The sequence below is a fragment of the Hemicordylus capensis genome, chromosome 6 (assembly GCF_027244095.1).
Source record: "Hemicordylus capensis ecotype Gifberg chromosome 6, rHemCap1.1.pri, whole genome shotgun sequence".
NCBI lineage: Eukaryota > Metazoa > Chordata > Lepidosauria > Squamata > Cordylidae > Hemicordylus > Hemicordylus capensis.
In genome coordinates, this window is record NC_069662.1 from 100,479,194 (window position 1) to 100,502,512 (window position 23,319).

At 43.9% G+C, this 23,319-nt stretch overlaps 2 protein-coding genes across 7 annotated transcripts in view; one reads left to right on the forward strand and one right to left on the reverse strand.

The window, feature by feature from the left end:
- Nucleotides 1-696: 696 nt before the first annotated feature.
- Nucleotides 697-15,217, reverse strand: UBA5 (ubiquitin like modifier activating enzyme 5). 4 transcript variants are annotated; one of them, XM_053266486.1, is made up of 13 exons: nt 15,068-15,217; nt 13,178-13,338; nt 12,527-12,572; nt 12,350-12,439; nt 11,046-11,155; nt 5,837-5,923; nt 5,594-5,678; nt 4,999-5,103; nt 4,698-4,825; nt 4,408-4,543; nt 4,124-4,199; nt 2,186-2,292; nt 697-1,165 (listed from the first exon to the last, which is right to left on the reverse strand). In XM_053266486.1, the coding sequence occupies exons 1-13, from the start codon at nt 15,092-15,094 to the stop codon at nt 1,082-1,084; spliced, it is 1,242 nt and encodes a 413-aa protein (XP_053122461.1). In that variant the 5' UTR covers nt 15,095-15,217; the 3' UTR covers nt 697-1,081. The 4 variants fall into 4 exon arrangements, with proteins under 4 accessions (XP_053122461.1, XP_053122462.1, XP_053122464.1 ...); XM_053266487.1 differs by lacking the exon at nt 15,068-15,217 and having other exon boundaries at nt 13,126-13,320; XM_053266489.1 differs by lacking the exon at nt 15,068-15,217 and having other exon boundaries at nt 13,122-13,320.
- The window catches only part of ACAD11 (acyl-CoA dehydrogenase family member 11), a 50,165-nt gene continuing 42,059 nt past the window's right edge, over nt 15,214-23,319 (forward strand). For 2 of the 3 annotated variants that reach the window (XM_053266483.1, XM_053266484.1), the window contains exons 1-4: nt 15,214-15,350; nt 20,573-20,672; nt 21,473-21,598; nt 23,006-23,167. In XM_053266483.1, coding sequence (XP_053122458.1) covers nt 15,214-15,350; nt 20,573-20,672; nt 21,473-21,598; nt 23,006-23,167 — 525 coding nt within the window. Of the gene's footprint in view, nt 15,351-15,767; nt 15,980-20,572; nt 20,673-21,472; nt 21,599-23,005; nt 23,168-23,319 lie in introns of those variants that run through there. The other variant, XM_053266485.1, reaches the window with a different exon arrangement.

A 23,319-nucleotide genomic window follows, 5' to 3' on the forward strand; every position in this document is an offset into this window, starting at 1 on the left:
ACCCCATGGATCTTGGAATTCTTCCACAAGGGTTACTGTGCAGGCACAGAACCCATTTTGTGAAGGAACATGGATCACCTCAATAATCTACAGTTAAACATGATGCGTGAGCAAGCCACAGCTTTTAAGTTGGATCATCCGCCACATCAGAGAGGCTACATAATTCACAATGCAGTATTGGAATTCTTAATTTGAGAGCAACTTTAGTAATAACCTCCAAAGCTTGTGGATGCTAGCCTCCAAATTTTCATTTCCCTTTATTTGGAAACTTTAAGTTATCTGCACAAGATCTCTAAATACCTTTAACTGAATATCCTTCCCTTAAAACCAGACCACAGTGATAGTGACTTTACCATACAAGCAGTTTTGTTACCCAGTATGACAAGTGACATAGGTAGGGCCCTAGTTCATGTTAGAATCCCACAGACTTCTTCCAATCAGGCTAGGGCCCATAGGAGAAGATTCTTAATGCTACTCAGTTATGCTAGTCTCCTCCAGCACATGTAGTTTTCCAGCTCACTGGAAACATGTCACACAGTACTGAGCATTTTGATTCTAGAATTAAGAAACACAGAGGACTCATCTTATATACAGAAATCAACTGCTTGGTAAAAAGCTACTAGAAGTAAATCAATTGCATGGACATGCAATAGGCACATGTTATGTGATAGAATGACAATCTTTTTTAAATGAAACTTAAAGGTAGGTCAAATATTTAATTTGCTCATTTCCCTACAATTATAGTTTAAGAGAGCAGGAGTCCTAGAAGAATATGTAGTGTACTACAACAAGTGGATTGTTCCCTATAAAATTAATCCAGGCTTTATATTAATCTAAAAGGAACTGGCATCTGTGTTACATTCCTAAATTTTTCTCGCTTGTCACATCTCATCTGAGTTTTCATTGGAAATGTGGACCCGTGCATCTTCTGGAAAGTCTATGCGTATAGCAATTTTAAGACACATAATTAGAACAATGATGAAACACCAGTCACAAAAGAAAAAAACCTGTTTCCTAACAAGCTTATCCCCAAGAGCCAAAGCAACATTATAAGCTGCCAATTTCTGAAGTGTCCTTTGTACTACATGTTCTTCATCTTAGTCATAAGTTCTTCTAGACTCTCTTCTGATTCTGCAACAGTTTCTTCAGCTGTAGTATTAGGTTCCTGTTGGTGTCAGAAAAAAATATTTAAATGTTTTAATCTCTGGCACTCTCTCTCTCCAAATAAAACCCAACAAGTCCAGCTTGCTTAAATACAACCAAAAGTAGTTATATAATTAAATGCTAACTTGTTTTTATGTAAAGCAAAATTGAGTAAAATATGTAGGATCTAGTGTCTTTCATGTTGGGTTCAGCTGAAAACAAGGGGGTGGAGAGCTTGCTCTGGCAAAAAGGGACAAGCCTGCCTTTCCTGCCAGTTACAGGTTGATAAAACAGCTGTGCTCGCAGGCATGTTGGTGCTTGTGCAGCTGTAATTCTTTATAATAGTGTTAGGCAACTGAGCAGATGTACACCAAGACAAGGTAGTAAACAAGCATTGTCCCCTTTGCTAAGCAGGGTCCACCCTGGTTTGCATTTGAATGGGAGACTACATGTGAGCACTGTAAGATATTCCCCTTAGGGGATAGGGCCGCTCTGGGAAGAGCATCTAGGTTCCAAGTTCCCTCCCTGGCATCGTGGTGTAGCCAGTGTGGGGTAGTGGCTAGAGTGCTGGACTAGGACCAGGGAGACCCAAGTTCAAATCCCCATTCAGCCATGAGACTTGCTGGGTGAGTCTGGGCCAGTCACTTCTCTCTCAGCCTAACCTACTTCACAAGGTTGTTGTGAGGAGAAATTTAAGTATGTAGTACACTGCTCTGGGCTCCTTGAAGGAAGAGCGGGATATAAATGTAAAATCATCATCATCTCCTCCTCCAATATAGGGCTGAGAGAGATTCCTACCTGCCACCTTAGAGAAGCTGCTGCCAGTCTAGGTAGACAATACTGAGCTAGATGGACCTATGGTCTGACTCAGTGTAAGGCAACTTCCTTTGTTCCTAACTTAAGCAAGATTAGAAAACCTCATCTTTGACAGCTTATTCCTAACCTCAGTTTAGCCATGGTCACTAAAAGCCAGCCCACACAAAAGCTTTTGAGAACACACATTAGTTTTAAAGAAATGGATGGACACAAGGCGATTCATTACTTTGTTTGGTATTGTGTACGCCAACATTATTCCTTCTGGAAGATCAGGAATTGGACCCGAAGCAGCTTTCAACTCTTCTTCTGAAACCTCCGAAACCAACTCTATACCTGAGTGGTGTAAAGATAAACATATACATGAGCACATAAATTTGTTATGACAAGTTAATAGTATTCATCATCTCACATAATGTAATCTTCCACAAGTACAGAAAAAGTGAATACAGCGGCATTAGAAGAGATTTGGATGGTACTGCCCGCTGCCCCAAATCTCTTCCCTGTGCAGCCAAATCAAATGGCAAGGAGACATTAGAAGAACCTACTACTGTTACTGCTGTTTAACTGGTTACTTTTAACAGCTTTACTGTTTGGTTTTATCATTTATTTGTAAGCTGTCATGAGACATTTGTATGAGGTGATATATAAGTGCAATAAAATAAAAAATACTGTGTTTTATACTGCTATAAATTCATGGGCTGACATCCAGAGCAGTATTCCAAGGACACAGAAGGAGCTGCATCCTCACAAGGAGAGACTGGCTCTTCTTGAAGACTTTAAGGATGTGCACGGAACCAGGTGCGGGTGGCTCGATGGTGTGTGTGTCTCACTTTAAGGGTGGGGGAGGGTGCACTTACCTCTCCCTCCGCTTTCCCCCGCCAGTGCTCGGTATTTTTCACATCCTACCGGGTGGCAGCATATTTCCCTGCCACCCCATTTGCTCTTCGGCCAGAAGTAGCTGGTGTGCATGCGCCCATGGGGTGCGCGAACACGCACATCACGAGCGTTTGCACGCCCAGCAGGCGCATGTGCACCTGCAACTTCTGGCCGTAGAGCAAACGGGGTGGCAGGGAAATATGCTGCCACCCGGTAGGACGTGAAAAATACTGGGCGGCGGCCGGGGAAAACGGAGGGAGGGGTAAGTGCACCACATCTCTAGAAGACTTAATTCTGCTCTGTATGCAGCAGAGCATGCACACAGAGGGAGCAATTTTCACTGACCTCCCCTCCCTCCCTCAATGATCTTTGTCTTCCAGGATTATGTCTCCAAGAGCTGTGCAACCCTTGGAGACATATTCCTGGAAGACAGAGCACTTAGGAAGGCAGGGGAGATTGGTGAAAATCACACCCCAAAGCACAACTCTGCTGCTTGGGAAGTCACTTTCTGCTTCCTCTGAACAGTGCTCTGGATGTCAGTCATAGAGTTCACAGCTGTAGAGAAATAGTTAGGTATATTATAGTTTATGCTGTTATAAATTCATGGAATATTGGTATATCAGCATTAGAATTGTCCAGCACTACGCAATGCTGGTATACCAGGCTCGATGTTATAGACATATATATGAGCATTAAAAGCTTCTACCTCCAATGGTACACCCCTTTACTTTATCCCATTCACTCCTGTGGGAAAGAGGAAACTGCTGTACTTAGCAATACCACGGCTGTGATCATCTCCTCCCACCATCATTCCCAACAGTAGATGACCCATGAGGAGTCTCTGCTTTGCAATTTTCCAGGGCCCTTGACAATATATAGACATTTCCACTGCCTCCTCTCAACACAATGATAGCCACTTCACAAGCTGTAATATCTATGCACACTGCCTATCCTGCCCTCCCTGCCGGGCCCACTCACGTCTCATCCACCATATCTACCCCCAAACTTCATGCAGGAGCTGCAATTAGACCCGAGAAGGGGTCAAAGTGTTCCTCCCTCTTCTGACACTAGATCATCAGTGTGAAGTGGGAACTAATTTTGCCCCATCTCAAGTGTGTTGTGACTTGTAGCCTATTTACTTCTTCCAGAGGACTCAACAGAAGTGATTCACGGTTAAGCAAGTAAATGCAGCTCATTGTGCTGTTGGGCATTGTGCTAGTATTAAAGCAATTAAAGAAATAGTAATCTGTCATCTTGACAAATTATCTGTTTTGATCTCAGTACTCACCCCAGTCATTATCTTCATGTACTATTTCTTCTTCAAGAACTATTTCTTCTTGTTTGGGATTTGCTGCGGTTTTTTTCTAGGAACATAAGAATGGTAAAAAATTGTGGTTGCCACTCTCATTCAACTGCAAAGTAAAATAATTATCTTCTAGTAATCCCTTAAATCTTCTAATCCCTTAAGTCAACACAGTAGGGCAAAACATCTGCAGAAGTTTTAGATTGCTAGTGTCCCATTTATGTTAAATAAATTATCCATCCCTGTAAAAGTTATTTTATTTATTTTACCTTGTACTCTTCCTGCTGTTTTCTGCAACTTCTATCATCACACTGTGGATTTGGCTTCATTGTCATGGTGGGAAAGAAATCTTGCATAGCATTGTAGCCAAGATAAAAGCTCACACTACCAAATTGTAATAAATATCTGGGGGGAAATGAGAGATAAGACAACAGTTTAGTGTTTGCAGGTATCAAAATGAAAACTCAGCACTTTTGTTCCCAATATGCTGGGAGGTGGTCCTTTAACCAATTACTACATCAGCTTTTAAAATCAAGGCATCTTATGTTTAGTCACTTACTTCAGGACATTTTGGACAAGAAGGCCAGCGACCACTCCCATGGTGGTGGGAAGACTTGCTGCGCAAACTCCCTCCCGTTTTAACGTTTTCTCATCTATGTTTGCTGCTACAACAAGTGGAGGTGCACACTGGCCACAAAGGGGGAGAAAAAGATTTTATATTTCTAGAAGGGACATAAATAACATAGCAATAGAGAGAGTGGCCCAAGTTAAATGGATGGATTCCATCAACCTTCATTCCACCCTTGCTCTACTAAAGGGACAACACAATAGAATAAGCAGGTACGTAGAACATCACTTACTGCAAAACAAGCCGATTCACCGGGTATGATCAGCTGGATATGACCAGACACAGCATTTTCACTTACTCCAGATTCCATCCATATTTGTCCAAGTTCATTACAGGCCTTTAACAAAATACACATATTGCATTTTCTACAAAATCTGAATAGATTTTGAATCAGATCACATGTATGAACTAACAAAATCATTCCTTTCATTTGAGTTTGTGCCAGACTACAGAACTTCTTTAACTCTATCCAAGAGACATAGGAGGTCACGAGTTATGTCAATGGCATGCAAGTCTCAAAGTCACAGCAGCTTATTTGTAATGATCCAAGTGCAAGGCTGAAGTAATTAGGAAAATGTGGGTTTATTCTGAATGTGTTTTGCCTTTTACAAATCTTTACAAGAATAAATTGCACACACTTAAGAGTTGTAGTGCAGCAACTGTGCAGTTTCTGTTTATTTGTTTGTATGGAGCTCCTATGCAAACCCGCACTGAAATTAATGGATGCTGAATAGCAGCAGGGATTGTATCCTATGTGCAATTCTTAGTGGTAGAAGAGTGACAACTGTGTGGGAGAGAGATACACAGGTTTTGGATGTGATACTTACTGTGTTAATAGCCATGCGAGCTTCAAAGTTATCCACACAGCTCAATACAAGGTCCACAGGTTTTCCTTCTTCTAATCCACCATTACTATAGATAGAAACAAACCCCAGAAATTTCAGGGAGTCTTGCAGATGAGATTTTGAAAACAGTAAGCTGGACATTCTATGCAGCCCATAACTCTTTCTTTATTTAGAGAAGCTAAGAACATATTGGCCATGCTACCAAGCCCTAAAAGAAAGTTTTACCTTATTCTATCCATAAAGTGTTGAAAATTGTCCACAGTTGTGATGTTGTAATTATGTACTTCAAACTGGACATCAGGATTGATATTCCTGGAAGACAAAAAAAATTTTTTTTAAATAAAAATAATCTGAAATCAACTCCCAATGAGGATCAGTTAAATTCTCATCTGAATCTCTACCAATGCCCCATCCACCCCCAGCACAGTACTTCCAGTGACTGTTGCTGGTGTGTGTCTTATGTTTCTTTTTAGAATGTGAGTCCTTTGGGGACAGGGAGCCATCTTATTTGTTTGTTATTTCTCTTTGTAAACCGCCCTGAGCCATTTTTGGAAGGGCGGTATAGAAATCGAATTGTTATTATTATTAATAGATTTCAAGGCTGCTTTCAATTCAATTTCATGATCTAAACTTTGGGGAAAACTTGGAGAATCTTCTATTGATCGGTGGCGGTTGGATTTAATAAGAAGTTTATATCAAAATACTTCACTTAGAGTTAGATACAATCTTAGAGGCCACCTTTCAGAATATGTCCCTGAAGTGGATTAAAGCCTTTGTCTCAGAGCAAGCCCATGTGAAGGGAAGAAAAATGCTGAATCATCCCCTCTGAGCTTTCCGAGCAAGGCTTCTCAAACTTTCCTATAATTTTTGATAGGTTCTAAAGGCTGCTACCACCACCCGTTTATCAACAGAGTTTGACCCACCCAGACTTGGGTAGAAATTCCAGGGAAAACTCTCTTTCTTTTGCTATTGGAAAAGTATACAAAAACCTTCCACATGCAAGCCTACACATGGTGAGAAAACTGATAGCTTGTTGAACATCTGAGGACATGTTTGCACCAGAGTAAGAGCCCCCTTTCACCCCCCTCCCTTTCCCCAAGTTAACAGAAAAGAACAAAAAGAAAAACAGTTGTATTCAAATGCTACAGACTGCTTCCATTTGAGGCTTTTTCAGCTTTTAGTTACAGGTAAAAATACTCAGTAGGTTACAATAATACTTCAAGAAGCACCCCAGATGATGTTGGGGCAGCACACACTTTAAAACTCATAGGAACATAGGAAGCTGCCATATACTGAGTCAGACCATTAGTCTATCTAGCTCAGTATTGTCTTCACAGACAGGCAGCGGCTTCTCCAAGGTTGCAGGCAGGAATCTCTTCCAGCCCTATCTTGAAGAAGCCAGAGAGGGAACTTGGAACCTTCTGCTCTTCCCAGAGCGGTTCCATCCCCTAAGGGGAATATCGTACAGTGCTCACACATCAAGTCTCCCTTTCATATGCAACCAGGGTGGACCCTGCTTAGCTAAGGGGACAAGAACATGTATGTATGACTGAAAAAGCAAAAGCACACTTAGAACAGTATCATGGATACATAAAACACACACCAAAGAAACAGAAAGTCTAAAGCAAAATCTGACTAAACAAACTTTCCTTAGACTAAGCTTCCCGAAGCCAAAGCCCTGGCTTCATTTGCCTTGAACTTAGCAAACCCTGGGCTGAGAATTTAAGCCCCTGCAGTTCTATCTTCCAAGAGCTGCAGCCATAAGGTTGCCATATTCTGGCTTTCCAAATCTGGGTGTCTAATTTGCATATTATGTAAACTGGTTTGAAAATAATTTTAGAGCAGAATTATGACTGCACATTTTGCTCCATAACTCCGCTTCTACAAGGGCTAGAGCTTAGCTTTTTTTTATATATATATAATGAAAGCTGAAATCCGGGCAAATCTGGGTGGGCTAAGCAATCTGGGTGAGATGCTTAAAATCCAGGTGAAAAATGCAATTTTGAGGGGCATGGCAACTCTATGCAGCTATCCTTCAGCCATTCTCCATGGCCACACATCCTGCTCGGCTCCCCCAGCCTGCTTTTTCTAACAAAGAAACTCTCCTTCCTCCCAATGGCTCTCTAGGTCCCACCCAGTTGGTGTGCTGACTGGCTGAGCCCTGATGTTCACCAGCCTGTCAGTCAGGACCAGTGGTGCTCTTATCCCTGGACTTTGGGACCGAAGTCCAGGGCCTCCACACCCCCGGGGCCCCCAAATCCTCTCTAGTCTGTCCTGGGTGTTGTGGTCGCCTCTGGCCCACATTGCACAGGGCAGCTGAGTGTGACTGTGACCTGTGCCGGGTGCTTTAGAGACAGATGGGGAAATGGGAAATATGTGGGATGAGAATATGTTAAGTTGTGTGTTGAAATCTATGCAAACATGCATTAGCAGAAATATATACCTGTTTTATATTCTTACATTCCTGTGAGTTCAGTTGCTGCTTGTGCCCTCAAGATCCCACGTGTTAAAAATACTGTGTGTCACGATGTGTGTGTGTGTGTGTATAAAGGGGGATGATGCTTAACTTGCAGCGGGGGGGGGGGCCTCCAAAGGCCTTTAGGTTAGATCCAGGCTCCAAAACTACCTAGGTGCACCTCTGATCAGGACAGGGTTCATTTCTCACTAACTCTTTAGGGGAGGGGTGGCTGATCACTACAGTCCCTATAAAAAGAGGGGTTAAGTTGGGATGCATTTTGGCCCCCCTTTTATTCAATTTCTACATTAATTCTGTTGAATGATTACAGAGGCAAGATTTACACTCTCCTAAGATTGCCAATAGACATGATGGATCTTTTGTACACTGACTGTGTTGAAATTTGCCCACTCAGTTATAGGATTAAAGTGGTCTTTGAAATCCCTTGCTCTCTGGTTTTCTGAAAATGAGCTACTTAGTAATCCACAAAAAATCAAAAGTGTTAGTCTTTGCAAAATGACCTAAAAGCATTGTTGGGCTAGTAATAGTGCTTGAACAGGTTAATGCCTCACTCATCCAGGAATCGGACGGCGCGTGCTAAATATGCAATTCAGAACACACAGTGGAGAACAATGGTAATTGAGAGTTTCCACCCCGAACTAAAGGAGGATATTCCTACGGTTCTGAAACTATCAGAGTCACCCGATGAAGACTCAAGATGAGGTGGTTCTCCTTTTGGAACTCTTTTTGGTGGTCTAATCTGATGAATTGTGTCCACAATTGCATTGCAGAACCAGGCTTGCCACTCTGGTGGCACTGCTCTTGGAAGGGAGAGATTAGTGGTTTGAGCTAGCTGCTGCTCATCCTTTTGCCCTTGAGGCAAAATGGCGGCTGTTTCTGAGGTACACGCCACTTTCTGAGAGGCCACCATTTTGTGAGCACCTCCCTCCAGAGTAAAAACTATCACCCTGTTCTCCTCCGAAGAAGGGGGAAGATTAGCCAAAGGGACTCGTGAAAACTTTACTTGCCGGTCTGAAGAGAGAGCAAGAGGCTTCTGCTGGGTCTTTTGCTCTGCAGAGAGAGCAGAGGGGTCCTGCTGGGCATGCTGAGCTGCTGAGGAGCGCATCTCACGGCCCGAAGGCAGGTGACATGTGGGAGCAATCAGTGTGAGCAGCTCTGATGTGGCTGTCACTGACGCTATGGCAGTTAGTGGCATGGGCAGCTGGAAAGCGGCCATGACCACTGCCGAAACTCGGGGGGAGGGGCACTTGAGCTACAGCGGAGGCTGCCAAGAGTGGCGGATCCACTAAGGCGGGGTGTCTCCAAACTCCCGAGAATTACCCAGACCGAAGGACTTCTGGTGGGCTCTGCGCAGCAGCAGGATAAGCCTGTACTGCGCCCTAAATGCCATACAACAAGGGAGGGAAGCGGGGGGAGGGAGGAGAGGGAGAGCAAGAAGAGGGTAACGACAGAAGGGTTTTTTGGTACAGAGAGAGACGGACAAGGACAAGAAGATTAAGGTGGACAAGAAACTAGGGCAACCAGAAAACTGAGGTAAGCAATGTAAGAAACAGAGAGGGACAAGTTTTGCTGCATGGAGCTGGCGAGGACAGAAAGAACTGGGGCGGGGTTATCCCTGTCAGCCCCAAGGGGGCATATCTTTAACTTTTATCCTATCAGATCTGTCCTGTCTTGGAGCTAGTGGAAGGGGATAACCCATGAGACGTCCCTGTCAGTCAGCAACCGAGAATGAGAGTTCCCCCCTCCCGAACTAAAGGAGGATATTCCCACGGCTCTGAAACTCTTTGAAGCCAAAGCTCTCTCTGAATTATTAGATGGAACTCAACTTGGATTATATTCTAATCCCTCCTTATTGGCAGTAGTCAGATCCAAGTGTTTGAGGGAACTTCTTCAGGTCCCAAGGTGTTTCCCAAATGTTGTTCTAAGGCTGGAGGTAGGAATGTTGAAAGTAGAATCTAAGATTTGACTTACTACATTCAACTACTGGATAAAATATAATTATTTCCCAGTTGGATTAATTCCTCTAATGCAAACTGATTCTTTCAGTTATTCATGGCACCATCATCTTGAGTTGAAATGTGTATCATATGGCCTTTCAATGGGATTGCCTTTGACAATGGGCTTTGAGAGAGCCAAGTGATCCATCAGATAAAGAATAAGTGATGTAGACCACCAGAATGATATTCCTAGATATTTTAATTCAGGAAGATGAAATTGTACATCAAAGTCAGTGGCATTTTATAACTTAACAACTCTTAGTCATAGAAGAATCTGTACTATAGCAAGGTATAATGCTTTTCCCATGATGGTATTGCTTGGGAGATACAAGAAAACTCCTTTTCATGAGAGAATCTGCCCTTGTGGCTCTAGTGCTATTGAAACTATCAAGCACATTCTTCTGACTTGCCCTCTTTACAGAGAATTATGAGGGTCGTTTATTGCTCCATTTATAGTTTCAGATCCTGGATACTCTGTTACTTACTGGTCTAAACTTGGAAATCTATAATAACATTGTGAAATTTTGTGCCGCAGTCTGTAAGATTAGACGAGATAGGTTTAAACTGAATACTACTGATTAGCTGGATACTATAACGTAGTTTGCTATGTTTATTTCTTTGTTGATTTTAAGTCACATTGATATGGATACTCTGTGTGATTATTTCTTTTTTCTAATCATGTACCAAAATAAAGTGTTTCAGTTTCTGAGATCAACCTCCAAAAGGACATCACAAACATTTGTCATGCACGTGCTAAGGCTACAATGTTACTTGGGAAGAGGTCCCATTTAATTCAGTGGAACTTACTACCAAAGAACCATTAATTATGAATTAAACTGTTCAATCTTTGAGAAGTTTACTTTTTAAAAAATCTCACACATGATAAACTACTGGAAACTCTAACTTTGAGTTGACATCCCATACTGCAAACACTTGGATGCCTAGGCCCCCCATTACATACCGCAAGGTGTACTCCGCTGCTTCAACTTTACTCAGTCCAGCTTGATGAGGTTGGAAAAACAGCCTGTTCATATTTGCCAGCTCCACCTTATCATAATCAAACAGGAGCAGCTAAAAGGAAGATTACAATAATTCAAGAATGGTCTCTGTTCAGGCTCCTATTTAGAACAAAGTATGTGGCTAAAGCACTTGGTCCTGCAAATATTTACTTAAACTGACATATATTCACTTTGCTTTCACTTTTCACAAATTAGCTTTATCTGTTTAGACAAGATGATCCATGTAGCAGCCTGCAGGATGGATCCAGCTAAAGGGATATTTCCATCTAGGTATCCTATCTATCTACCTACCTTTTCCTCCTAACCTCTCTCACAACTGGGTAAACAAACCTAAAGAAAGGGACAGATGAGCATACAAATCTTGCAATTAGAGTTGGCCCAAACTGAATGACACAGCACATGGAGATATGAGGGGCTAAAAAAAGGTGGGGCTGATAAGAGACATAGAAAGAAGATCTTCCACACCCACAAAACTGGACCAAAGATGTGCCTGAAACACCTGTTTCAAATCAGTAGTCCAGCATCTAGAAATAAATGCTCAATAACTGCTGCCTTATATAAAAATTCAGCTTTAGACAATAAAGATTAGTGAAACAGCCAGTATATCTGTAAGAACAAATGAAAACTAGATTCTTAAATGAGTATGGACATTTCTAAAACATTGGTTTTTTAAGAAGTCTGTGGTATAATAAATTAATCAGAGTTGTCATTCATATCCAATGCTCATTATTTTTTTCTACAGCTTCAAAATGGCCATGTCACATCTTGTGGGAAAGAGAAGCTCCTATTTATCTTCTGCATGTCTCTGTGGCAGACATAATAAAAAGGCAGTGCGGCATTTGCGATAGTACTGGGTATGCAGAAAATCCCAATTCAACTCTCTGCTCAGTTATAATATTCACTCTAACTTTTGAACAAGTCATTTCCTCTCATCCATGGTAAACAGAAGCATGCTGCCTTCAGCAGAATACAAATCTGATAATCAAAATGAAGAAAGATGCTTGTCTTAATACACGTGGTAAACATACACCCAAGAGCTTTAGCCTACACAGCTCCCAGACTTGTTTACACCATGTGTCTTTATATATCTTTATATAATATAATATTCATCACATGTTGCAGTGGTTGCCATGAGGCTATTCAGTTGATAAATGTGAACTCAACTTTACCCATAGTTTATCTCTCAGCACTAATGATTTTACACAGTAGTCTATTGTTATAAAAAAGAAAAGTATACAGGTATTACCTTACCAATGCCACATCTTGTCAGCATTTCAGCTGTCACACTGCCAACACCACCAACACCTACTACTGCTACTGAAAAGCTGCGGATTTTCTGAGACAAAAAACAGATGCTTATAAGTACTTTGTTCCATGGGGTTACATCATTAAGGTAAGTTTGTAAAAGAAACATTGGCCCCACCTCATAATCTTTCACAATTCCCATTCTTTTCAGTGCCATCAAGCGACTAGAGAGAGGGGAGAAGAGAGAAACACACTGTCAATGAGGTTTTCAAATCATTCACATGGCACAATTATTATTTTTAATCAAATTAGCAATTCCATAGCTCATAACTGAATTCCAAGCTGAAATTCCTGTTCAGTTCAGCAATCCGTTGTGAGTGGTTCTATCAGAGCCTGGAGTTCAAGAGTTAGCCTTAGGAATTCTGGGATCACAAATGATGTTGTTGTTATTTTGTAAGTGGGGAGGAAATGAGTGCAAAACCAAGCAGCATAAAGGGAATAAGAAGCTCCCCTCTGATTCAAAATCCATACACACAATTTCAATCAGACTAAAGATGGGTTAACCCCCAGAGTTATTCCTCTCTCCTTCATCTCCAAAAACAATGGGCAAAAGGCAAAGCTACTCATCCACCACATCTCTTCATATTTTTAAAAACAAACATGGTTTGTTTTTTTTTTAAAAAAACCCTTAAGACACAACTGTTTTCTCAGGCTTTTAGTTAATTTTAACAGGCTTTATATCATAATTGTTTTATAATACGCAGCAAATGCACCTACAACGAAGCCTCCCGCCTTTCTCCGACTCGGGTGAGGGTGGGATCCTGTTCACCTGTACGGATTGGAGTCCGTCACCTCCGGACTCATCTGCTCGATCCGCGCTCGCTGACCCTGGCCCCCTCCTCCTCTCTCCTGGGCCAGCTTATCCTCCAGCTCCTGGATGCGGCGCTGCAGCTGCTCCACCAGGTTCCCCGAGGTGGCCATGACCGGTTCCTAAAACACCAAAAAAGCCCAGCCTCTAAAAGCACCAGATACACACTGGGGCGCGCCCACCACCACCAGCTCAACTCAGCTCAGCTGCTCTGCTCAACCCAGCCCCAGCGACACGTCTCCCTTACAAGCAGTTCCTAGAGTTACAGTAAAAGCACTCCCGCGGCGGGAAGTGAACAGTGCAACCAGGTTCCGGCGACAAAACCATCCGACCGCAGAGGCATGGGCGCGTGGTTCCTATTGAAGGAGATGCCTTAAAGGAAAGGCATTTTTAAATACTTAAGAGTTCTTTTCTTTATTGTTATTGTGTATGTTATCTTTATTGTTATAGTGAATGTTTTCTTTATTGTTTATTGTGTATGTTATCACACACAAAGCATTCATATGGGTTTGCTTCCGTTTATGTTATGTTTAGAATGGAAACATTAATGTGGAATGGTATATTCAGTTCTTTTTCTTTCAGAAATCTGACATTTGGGACAACTTTCACAAAATGTACTTTAATCCTTCTGTGTCCTGCCAGGGCCAGCCACTGCATCTAGTGTCTCTGTAATAACTCAAAATACTGAAATAGCTCGTGGTCCTGGTTTAGATTTTAACTGATTAATTTTCCTGCCTTGAATGAAAAGTTTGGAACTGAGCATTTCAAATACTGAACCTTACTTTGGATGGTGGGGGGGTGGCATTTCCATTTGTGCGGCCCAGAGTAATTGCCCCATTTGCCTCTTTCTAAAAACAGCCATGTGTCTAGCCATAGATTTGGGATTGATTGATTGATTGATTGATTATTTTTCCCCTCCTCCGGTGCCATGACTTCCCAAAAGAAAAGTAAAGAGAGTAGCCCAGTCTCCTCTAAACCCTCAATCCTGAACAAGAGAACCAATTTTTCCTCCTCTGTCAAAAATCCATCCCACAGACTCCACTGCTGCTACAGAGTCTTTACCAAAGAATACAACATTCTGCAATAGTGCTGTCAAGTTCCCAGTTCTGAGGATTTTTTCTCACTCTGTGTAAGTTTCGGAGTGTCATGGAGTGTGATCTTAGGCAACAAAATATGTGGGCACTGTCAGACACGGAAGCTGTGGGTATGTGTTGAAGTGGTGCGTGTTTTGTGTGCAAATTGCATTGCACAGATCACTGTGCAGTTCTGCATTTTCCTTTTTTAAAAGCCTTGAAGTTTAATGGTATCTCAGTGATGAATAAGTATATTGCAGCATCTGCTTTCATTCATTGTCTAGATCTCACTTCATCAAATGATTAGTGAAATTCAGAAATTACTCGATCAGTGAATGGCCACTTCTATGTGATTTGTTTACATGTGTGTTTTTAACAACACCGCTAGGTAAGCACAACCAGCTCACATGTGTATGGGATTAGGTTACAGGCAAAGAGATCCTTCCATTCTGGTTTGATGGAACTAATGTCTGATCTGTTCCACAACCCTAACTCAGTGCAATAATCATATCTTTTCCAGAGGCTCTGGAAATCTCTGAATGATACCATCATTTAATTCAGTATACTTTATTCCTGGGTAAACATGCATAGGATTCGAGCTAGAAGGTGGCAATCTACAAGTCAGTGGCGCTGCCAGAGAGGATGTGGACTACCACACGGGGAGAGAGTGCGTACAATTATATCATAAAGTTGCCGGTTAGAGAGCCACAGACCCAGCAAAAGTTAAGCTCTCCAGCAGAAAACACCTGTTGATGGTCTGGACTTGTAAAAGGCTTACCTTACGCAGTTTGCGTAACTGGGTCATTCTTTATACGCTCTTGGCAAGGAGATCCCGGCATAGAAGGCGGGGATCTGTGCTGCGATCTTTGCTCAGTAGAGATTTCTTGCAGCGTAGCACAGCAGCCGGTGCAAGAGCAACTGAAGATGGCCACTGAGCCCGACACAACCGACGTGAGGGAACAACACAGCTTTGACCAAGGAGCTTTGGAGAAATATCTGGCGTGGCAGCTGCCGGACTTTCCTCTGCAACTCCCCGAACCTCTGACAGTCAGGCAGTACAGGTAATGGCAGCCCCCAGTGCAGAGGGTCGAGCCGCGCTGTGAGCAGAAGGGCACAGCCTGAGACAGCGATCCCTCCACTATATGCAGCGATTCTGAAGCTCTGCCGTGGTTTTCCACTGTGCGCCCCACTCCTTCCTCAAGTTCTGGGGCGTGAGGAACGGGATGGGGGTTCTGAGAACTTTCTGGTTCAAATCCAGAAAAGGCGTCGTGAGGGTGGAGCGGCGGGGAGAGAGAAGTTCCAAAGTCCAGGGAGAGAGACTTCTGTGACCTCTGATCTCTGTCGGTGCAGCCAACTACAGTAGTTTTGTAACAGTGGGTGGGCTCAGGGCTGTTCCTAGCGGGGTGGGGGCTAATTAGCATGTGCGCGGGGCGGGGGAGGAATATCTCATGGGGAGGTGGTGGTGCCGAAGAGTGCGTGTGCTGCAAAGCGCCTGCCTCCTCCTGCCTTCATGTCTTCTCTCAACTGCGGGGAGAAAGCCTGTGCAGCCGCAGCGGGTTGCGGGGAGGAGTCTCCTCTCCTCCCCAGGGCCGGCTCAAGGGTCAGGAGCAGGAGGGTGCTGTTCCCCATTGCCTGCTCTCCTCATCGCCTTCAGCAGCACCACAAAGTGGCACGTGGAGGCAGTAGTGAGGTGGGCAGGCACATACCTCCATGCCCATCCGGCTCCCACCTTCCTGCCTGCTTGCTATGGCCAGGAGGGCAGGTGGGGGGGCATGGGGAGGGGGTGGAGAGTGGCAACCCTGAGTCCCATGTGACCCAGGCTGTCGCCACCCCTGCCAGCTTTGCACCCTAAACGGGTGCTTAGTGACTCATTTTAATGGGTGGGCGGCCCTAAAAATACTGGAAATGTCTTCAGAGTACAGCAGTCTGGATACCATCGTGCAGGGCTCCCCGTATGGGGGCGTGGTGCTGGGGGTGAATCAGCTTCTTCAAGACCTCATGGGGAGGTGGCTGTGGGGGGGGGAGTGCGCAGCAGCCACAGATGATTGAGGGGAGGAGTCTCCTCCCCAAGGCCGGCCCAATGGTCAGAGCTGCTCCTGGTGAAGCCCGCCTGAGCACCCCCCACCTGCCCGTTTGCTGCCTGAGCATCCCCCGCCCAGGTGTTATATCCACTGCCCTGTCGCCTACTGAGGCACCCTCCTGATCACAGCAGACGTGGGCAGGAGGGTGGGCACCAGGCGGGCACCTCTACCACCGACAGCCTCTTGGCTTGGTCCCAAGAGTTTCTCCGAGTCTTGGTCTGAACGGCACAGCCCCTCTGAGCGGCAGCAGCTTGGGGGACAGGACAGGGGGTCCCCCAGGCCCCACGCGTGCACTCACTCACCGGCCTGCCCCAATCACCCTCCCCAGCCCAGCAGCGGCAGTGCGGCTGCTGCTCGGAGGAGGCATGAGGGCCAGGCCAGGACTCAGAGGAACTTTGAGCACCCTCCTCTGGGAGGAGAGAGTGCCCAGAATTCCTCAGTATCCTGGGCCTGGCCTGCACATGCCCCCTCTGACCAACGGGTGCTCAGAGGCCAGGGTCAAGGGAGAAAGCATTATCAGCTTGCGGTGGGAGAAGGTGGATAGAGTGTGCGTGCAGCCCACATGGGTTCTGCTTGAGTGCTGGTCCCGTACCTCCTCCAAGCAGCAGATGCACTGCCCCTGCTAGGGTGCAGTGGGGACGGGTTGTGGGGGTTAGGATGGGTGGACAGTGTGTATGTGAGGCCTGGGGAAGCGCAGGGCTGGGGGTGGCTGACCCCGTGCCCTGCCCAAAGGATGGGCGTAGGTGGGCTCCACACTACACTGTCTTAGTCACAACTAAGTCCTGTTGAAATTGATGGGACTTAAGTCAGTCATGACTAAGTTGTCTCAATGAGCAGAAGCCAGACTAAGTTACTCACTGGTAGGTCTCAGGAGTTGCTTTAGGGCTCGCTAACTTCCGTAGGATTACACATGTGTAACTTAGTCTGGATGCTGCCCATTGATTTCCATGGTGCTTAGTCCTGAATAACTTTGTCTGGATCCAGCCCACCATTAACTTATTTTCTCAGAAACAAATACTGTACTGGTAAAAAGCTTATGTTTTAAGGACCATTTAGCTTTTTATGTTATATTATCCATAACATCTATACTGTGCTGTAAATCCTGTGCATATTGACCCGGGAGTAAGTTCAAGGGAACCTAGTGGGACTTACTTTTGGGTAAACATGCATAAACTTGCTCTGTGTATACACAAGGAATTAACATCTCCCCCACCCACATCCTATGCCCTTAAGAACTGCATGATGGGATTGTTGTGAGGATTAATGAGGGAATATAGGTGTACTTTGAAAATTTATAGTAGGCAGCATCAGATTAAGTTAGTCATGGCTAAATCCCATTGAAATAATAATGGAATTTATTAATTCATTCTTGTTACCACAAGGCCAGAGCTCCTCCCATAATCCAGTTCTATGGATCTGCAAATCCTTTAATGGCTCAAGCCAATGCTCTGTGTTAGTGTGCTCTCTTGCACACACCCCAATCACCAACACCTCTGCTAATCACACTTTCTTCTTTATTGCCATCTGTGTGCATGATCCTTTACATAGAATGACATATTTATATATTCTTGCATCACCAATATGGTGATTTCTACACCACTAGCATAAGGTGTGTGGGTACAGAGTAGGGAGAAGGCATGGAATCCTCTGTGAGATCACCTTGGGAATATTTACATGTTACACCAGCAAATGCCTCAGAAGAGCCATGGCAGCAGAACATATCAAGTTGATAATGTGGAACCCCTGAGTTGCACAGAGAATCTCCATCCCAGCCACTGCCAGAAATATTCAGGCCTACCATGGAGAGACTGCACTCCATTAGGGTAACCATTTGGTTAGTTTCCCAAGACATGATGCTTCCAATCTGGAGACACCATTATCTATAGCAGAGGTAGGCAACCTTGGCTCTTCATAAGAACATCCTTGCTGGCTTGGGCCCAAGGCCTATCTAGTCCAGTATCCTGCTTTGACAGTGGCCCACCAGATGCCTTTGAGAAGCCCACAGGCAAGAGGTGAGGTTATGCCCTCACTCTTGCTGCTGTTCCTCTGCCACTAGTATTTAAAGGCATCTTGTCTCTGAGGCTGGAGGTGGTCTATAGCCACCAGACTAGTAGCCATTGATATACCTGTCCTCCATTAATTTGTCTAAGCCCCTTTAAAGCCATAGAAGCTAGTGGCCATCATCACATCTTGTGGCAGAGAATTCCTTAGATTAATTATGTACTGTGTGAAAAAGTACTTCCTTTGGTTGGTCCTAAATTTCCTTCTGTTTTATGGGATGTCCCCTGGTGTCGTAAATCTGTTAGCTTGGCTAACCCAACAGGATTTACAATCCCCTTCAGCACTCCCCCTGTGAGTTAACAGAAAGTAGCAGCGAAACTGCACAAAGGAAAACAAAAGGCTCACAAAGAAAATAGCAAATGAATCAAGTCCCCTGAACTGAACTAGTTATCCTCCTCTAACAATAACTGAGTAATAACTGAAAAGAAAACAACAGAGCAAGGAATGAAAAAGAACAAAGGACACCAGAGCAAGGAACTAATGGAACAAAAACACAGAACAGGAAAGAACAGAACAAGGGCAAACTGGAACTAGAAAAAGTTGAGAATTCAAACGAACATGGTCAGCGAAAGTTGCAAACAGCATCAGTGGAAATCACAGACTGCTTGATATATGGCTCAAGAGAACCAGCAGCCAATCAGGCTTCCCTGAGTCAGCACTTCTGCTTCCTCTCTTGTGATCTCCTGCTCCTGCATGCCTCCCACTGAGCTTTCCTTTTGAGATGTCTTCTCAAGACAGGTGAACTCCCAGCCTCCTCCTGATCAGGATTCATGTCTGGCAGCTGTTCAGATTCCTCAGCTCCAGAGTCTGGTCTCCCTGCCTAATCCTGTTGCTGTGCCTCTGAGCCCTCACTAGCAGGCGAATCCTCCCGTTCCTCCTCTGACTCTTCTGAGTCAGAAGTCTGATCCATGACACCTGGTTCTAGTGTTGTGTGTGTGAGAGAGATTTCGCTTTGTCCACTCATTCTACTTCTTTCATAATTTTATATACCTCTATCATGTCTCCCCGTAGTTGCCTCTTTTCCAAAATAAAAAGCCCCAGATGCTGGACTAGCATCCTGTTTCATACAATGGCCCACCAGATGCCTCTGAAAAGCCACAGGAAAATGGTGAGGGCATGCCCTGTCTCCCTCTATTGCTCCATTGCAACTGGTATTTAGAAGAATCTTGCCCCTGTGGTTGGCCTATAGCCACCAGACCAGTAGCCATTGATAGACCTGTCCTTCATGAATTTATCTAAGCTGGTATATCTCCTATTTCCTTTTAGATTGTGGGCCCTTTTGGAACAGGGAACCATCTTTATTATTTATTTATTTTTCTATGTAAACCGCTCTGAGAACTTTGGTTGGAAGTTCTCACCATGGGCTCTGCATGCCAATGGTGAGAGATGGTCGCCTGTTGAGCACGCAAGACTGGGCCTTCTCAGTCATTGCCCCCAGGTTTTGGAATGCTTTCCCAGCTGGCATCTGCTCTTCAGCCTCCATCACAGTTTTTAGAAAAAAAATAAAAACAGGGCTCTTTACCCAGGCTTTTATATGAGAGTACAATTTTTACTGTTGCTGCTTTGTGTTTTGTGTTACTATTTTATATAGGGTTTAAAACTTTTAAATAGAGATATATTATTTATTTAGTTTATATACCGCCTGATTCCAAAGGCTCTAGACAGTTAATTTATATTTAATATTGGTACTTTTAATTTGTTTTTTAATTGTGCTATTTTTAAATTATATTGTAAACCACTTTGGGATTATTTTAATGAAAAGTGGTATTGAAATGGAACAATAAACAAATAGCAATATATAAATAGTAGTGGTGGTAGTAGTAGTAGTTCAGCAACAGCTGGAGAGCCAAGATTGCCTACCCCTGATATAGAGTGGCTTGAGGAGAGTCATCTTTTCTTTGGCTTTTCCTTTCGTCGCATATACCTGATAAAGAACCTGTGTGGTTTGAAAGTTTGCAGCTTTAGTTTTGAAACTGGAGCTGATCCAGTAAAGAATGGCATTTTCCCTGATTCAGTGCCACTTTATTAATGTACTGATATTTAGCTGCATGCGTAAATCGTTCCAAATGAAATAATGGCACATAAATCTCTCTCTCTCTCTCTGGATCATGCCATTATCAATAATATTTTTCTCTTCATAGCTCAGGACAGTCCAACCCAACCTTCTACCTGAAGAAAGGTTCTAAGACTTATGTGCTTAGAAAGAAACCTCATGGCCCTCTCCTACCTCAAGCTCATAAGGTATGGCAAAGATAGTTTATAGCAATCCCTTGGTTAAATAGTACTGTGCTTTGAGTTTCATTTGAAATATTACTGTGCTTACCATTGCCACCTAATGGTGCAGTGGGGAAGGAACTTGCCTAGTGAGCAAGAGGTTGCTGGTTTGAATCCCCACTGTTATGTTTCCCAGAATATATCACCTATATCGGGCAGCAGTGATATAGGAAGGTGCTGAAAGGCATCATCTCATACTGCACAGGAGATGGCAATGGTAAACCCCTCCTGTATTCTACCAAAGAAAATCATATGGTTCTGTGGTCACAAGGAGTCAACACCGACTCGACGGCGCAACTTTACCTTACCATTAGCATGCATAATTTGGGTAGGTGGTGAAGGCTGTAATTCCACATGTCTTCCTTGCACTTCATTAAGGGTTTTATGTGCATGCTATTTGCTAGCTAGATAATCTGGAGTTTAGGGTCATGGTTGAAACCACTGCGGTACTCTTCAGCATGGTGACCCTTTCTAAATCTAGAAAAAGCACTTTGAACTTTCCCAAAGGTGGCAAAAGATAATCTCTTTACAGAGTACATATTATTCCGGTTGAAATCCATAAGAATCAAACTCTTGAATCCCACTAATTTCAGTGGGACTTTTTTTCCTGAGATTGCATCATAAGATTGCACTGTCCATCCTATTAAATTCAATGAGGCTTACTCCCAAGTTGCAGCATCACGCACACAGCTTTCTGTGGATCACATCTTCTACAGCTTACATGCTTAATGTTTACATTCTTGTATATCTTACCATATCCTGTTCAGGTTGATAGAGAGTATCGAGTGCAGAAAGCTTTGTTTGCAGCTGGATTTCCAGTGCCTGAGCCCCTCTTATACTGCAGTGATGCTTCTGTGATTGGAACAGAATTCTACGTGATGCAGCATGTACAGGTTAGTTGCAGTATCCAGTGTTATACAGTCATCCCTCGCCAACCACGAAGGTTCAATTGCTGGAAACCCATGCAGGTGGCAAATTTGCAGTTGGAGAGCCATTGGTTTCAATGGCAAATAGGGGGTTAGGGGAATCGCGGTTGTAAAGTGACCGAAAACAAAGTAGTACATTGAAAGAATCCCCTCCTGACCCCCAGAAATGTCCCCCTTGACCTCCTGCAGCACCAGGTCTCCGGAGCTCCCTCTGCCCCATCCTTAGAACTCCCTCTATCACTTTTGAGATCCCAGGAGTGGAGGCGATGCTGTTCCAGGACTGAGTTCCTGCTCCAAAGGCAGGGTGCTTGCCTGGCTGCTTGCAGCTTCCCTTCCGATGGGCCTACTCGGGCAGCGGGTAGGGGAGCTCAGGTGTCTCTCTAGAACATGGTTGGCCTGAAAATCCAGGATGGGGCATTGCTCTTGCTAGCTATAGAACAACTAAGTTGGCACCAGCCTTTTGCTAGTTCAGCGGCTCTTTGTGGGGTAGTGTCCCAGTGCAGACACCATGCTGCATGGCCAATCACTTTTGAAACTAAAGACATTTTTAAAGCTCCAAAGGGGTGGTGGGAAGTCAGTAATGCCACTGAGCATGTGCAAGCCCCTGGGTTTGCTGAAAGATCTCCAGTTCAGTACCAGTGGCTTAATGCCTCTGGAGTAAAAGCTTAATAACAATATCCATAACTATATCAAGATGTTTTTAAATATGTATATTGGTACTGAAACTGTTGCTCAGAGGTAGTGCATATGCTTTGTACGCATCGTGTAGATAATACTGAGCTAGGGGATCTGACTTGGTATAAGTCAACTTAATATGTTCACATGTGATCCCCACCCCCATAAATGTTTTCTGCTGCTAAGATGATGTATAAGATTTCATTGTTAATATTCAGCTTACATAGAATTTTCCCATGAGAGAAACAAGACTGTGATAATTACAGTTAAAGACACTCTGTGATAATTACAGTTTTCTGCAATGCATAACGAATCTTGCACTTTGCGCCTAATTGGAATGCTTGGTGACGTTCTACCCTGCAGCAAGCTATAGGTGCTCTCTCTCTGTGTATGTGTATATGTATATGTGTGTGTGTATATGCACACACACAGAGCGTGAGCGCGAATGTATATAGCTATAGCGCTCTCTCTCTCTCTCTCTATATATATATATATCTCAGGCAGTATATAAATATGATACAGAAATATAGTTCAGTTTAGAACATGCAGCATTTGGGGGGGGTTCTGAACATCAATAAGAAAATGAAACTGATTACCGATTTTGTGATTGATGCTGGTATGTTACATACATCTGTTGTAAAGCTGTAATTTCCCCACTTGTTCCTTTTTCATCTAATATTTGTCTCATGGTGTCCTTAGGGCCGTATCTTCAGAGACCTTGCATTACCTGGAGTTAGCCCAGCTGAAAGGTCTGCTTTGTACATAGCTATGATCGAAACCCTGGCCCGGTTGCATTCATTCAATGTGAATTCACTGGGCCTCCAAGGCTATGGAAGAGGATCAGGTTACTGTAAGAGGCAGGTAAATGTCTTCAGAAAATGACCTCCCAGCCCTTGACTTTCTGTACTGATAAATAAGTGTTTTGGGTGGAGGGGCAGATCTAGCATTGTGAAGCCATGTGCTCCGAACATGGACTGCTAAGGGCTCACCAAAAGAGGCGAGCTGCCAGGGCA